At 42.3% G+C, this 1,991-nt stretch overlaps 1 protein-coding gene across 1 annotated transcript; it reads left to right on the top strand.

Annotated features, from left to right (window-relative positions):
- Window positions 1-514: 514 nt before the first annotated feature.
- On the top strand, window positions 515-1,932 carry LOC129572639 (uncharacterized; the record flags this gene model as incomplete). The annotated part of the gene is made up of 1 exon (XM_055452649.1): window positions 515-1,932. A coding segment is annotated over exon 1 (1,418 nt), but the record flags the coding sequence as incomplete, so codon positions are not given.
- Between the last annotated feature and the right edge of the window lie 59 nt (window positions 1,933-1,991).

The following is a 1,991-nucleotide window of genomic DNA, read 5'->3' as shown; positions in this document are numbered from 1 at the left end:
CTATTGTTCCAGTTACACTCAACTTTTGCGTTACACTTCATGGTTCAGACGCTTCTTTAGATTCATCAAAAACAAAAATGATGTTGAAACGCAGCACCTCACTGTAGATGAATTGAATTCAGCAAAGAAGAAATTAGTTTCTTTTGTCCAGTCACAACAATTCAGCAAGGAAAAGAAAATTCTTCTATCAAATAGGAAAGAGAAAATGAAGAGCCAACATTGGAAGCTGAAACCATTCATTGATCCAGTAGGATTGTTACGAATCAGAGGTCGCTTAGCTTTGAGTGAGCTAAACTATGATGAGAAACATCCGTACATTCTTCCGAAGAACCACCATTTCACGGCATTGGTCATCAGCTATTTCCACTTGAGAGCACTTCACGCCGAAGCTCAACTTTTATTGGCTGAAATTCGCAAACAATTTTGGATTCCTGATGGAAAAAATTCCATTCGAAGGGTCATTTCGAAATGTGTGATTTTTCATCGCCAAAAAGGAAAAACTGCCACTCAACTTATGGCTGATCTACCTGCGGTACGTGTCACTAAGTCGAGATCTTTTTTGCACACTGGTATCGATCTTTGTGGACCAGTCAGCTTACGAACATCGAAGATCCGTGGAAGTAAAATCTACAAGGGTTACATCATTCTGTTCGTGTGTATGTCGGTCAAAGCTGTTCATTTGGAACCTGTGATCGACCAATCATCTCAAGCGTTCATGATGGCCTTGCAGAGATTCGTATCGAGACGAGGATTGTGCTCCGATCTGTATTCTGATTGTGGCTCGAATTTCATTGGCGCACGTCGACAGTTGCAGTCTGATCATTATGATTATTTGAGGTCTATTCATCTTGAGCTAGTCAATGAATTAGCCAATCAAGGCATCGCATTCCATTTTAACCCACCTTCTGCTCCATCATTCGGCGGTATTTGGGAATCAAATGTCAGACGATTGAAACAACACTTGTATCGAACTGTCACTGGCGATCAATCAACGACGTACGACGAATTAGCGACATTGCTAGCAAGAATTGAAAGCTGTTTAAATTCACGTCCGTTGATCCCGATGTCAAATGACCCAGACGACTTTTCGTACTTAACACCAGGCCACTTCCTCATCGGTGATTCGCTCTTGGCAATCCCTGAACCAAATCTTTTGGATCAGAAAGTTTTGCCCCTTAACCGATACAATATAATGTTGAAGAGAGTTCAAACATTTTGGAATGTTTTCCACAACGACTACCTCAAAACGCTTCAGCAGCGTGCCAAATGGACACGTGAACAACCCAACCTGAAAATTGGTGATGTTGTACTCATCAAAGAAGACAACCTGCCACCGTCTAGATGGATAATGGGACGAATCGTCGAAACACACCCAGGTATCGATGGTTTGGTTCGAGTCTGTTCGGTTAAGACGAAAACGGGAATCTTCAAGCGACCTGTCGTCAAACTATCGCCTTTGCCCATCAACGAGCATTCCCAACTAAGCGAACTAATTGAAGACGATGCTGAGACACCAAATGCTGAGTCTTCGACAGACATCATTCCGCCAAACCCTAATGTTTTGTCGAGTTGTCTACCCGTTCATCCAACGAAAAATATTATCATCGAAGGTAATATTGGTTCCGGCAAAAGCACTCTTTTGGAGCATCTACAAGGTTTGCCACAATGCGAAGTTTTCTTTGAACCCATTACAAAATGGTGTTCTGTGAATGGCTACAATCTGCTGCAATTGATGTACGAGGACAAAACCCGTTGGAGCTTCCAGTTCCAGATGTATGCATTGCTGACGATGATACAAATCCAAAACACCGCATCCGAAGCAGCAGTCAGAGTGTTCGAACGATCCATTATCACAACCCCAAGGGTTTTTATCGAAGCCCTTAAACGAGAGAATTCAATCCATACCATTGAATACCACATTCTGCGCGAGTGGTACAAATTTGTGACACAAAACAATTCACACGAAATTGATGCTATCGTGTACTTGCGTT

Source organism: Sitodiplosis mosellana, unplaced genomic scaffold (genome assembly GCF_009176505.1).
Source record: "Sitodiplosis mosellana isolate CC-2019 unplaced genomic scaffold, AAFC_SMos_1.0 Smas_scaffold_5307, whole genome shotgun sequence".
Classification (NCBI taxonomy): domain Eukaryota; kingdom Metazoa; phylum Arthropoda; class Insecta; order Diptera; family Cecidomyiidae; genus Sitodiplosis; species Sitodiplosis mosellana.
The sequence above is the reverse complement of the archived record's forward strand: the minus strand, read 5'-3'. Positions and strand labels throughout refer to the sequence as shown.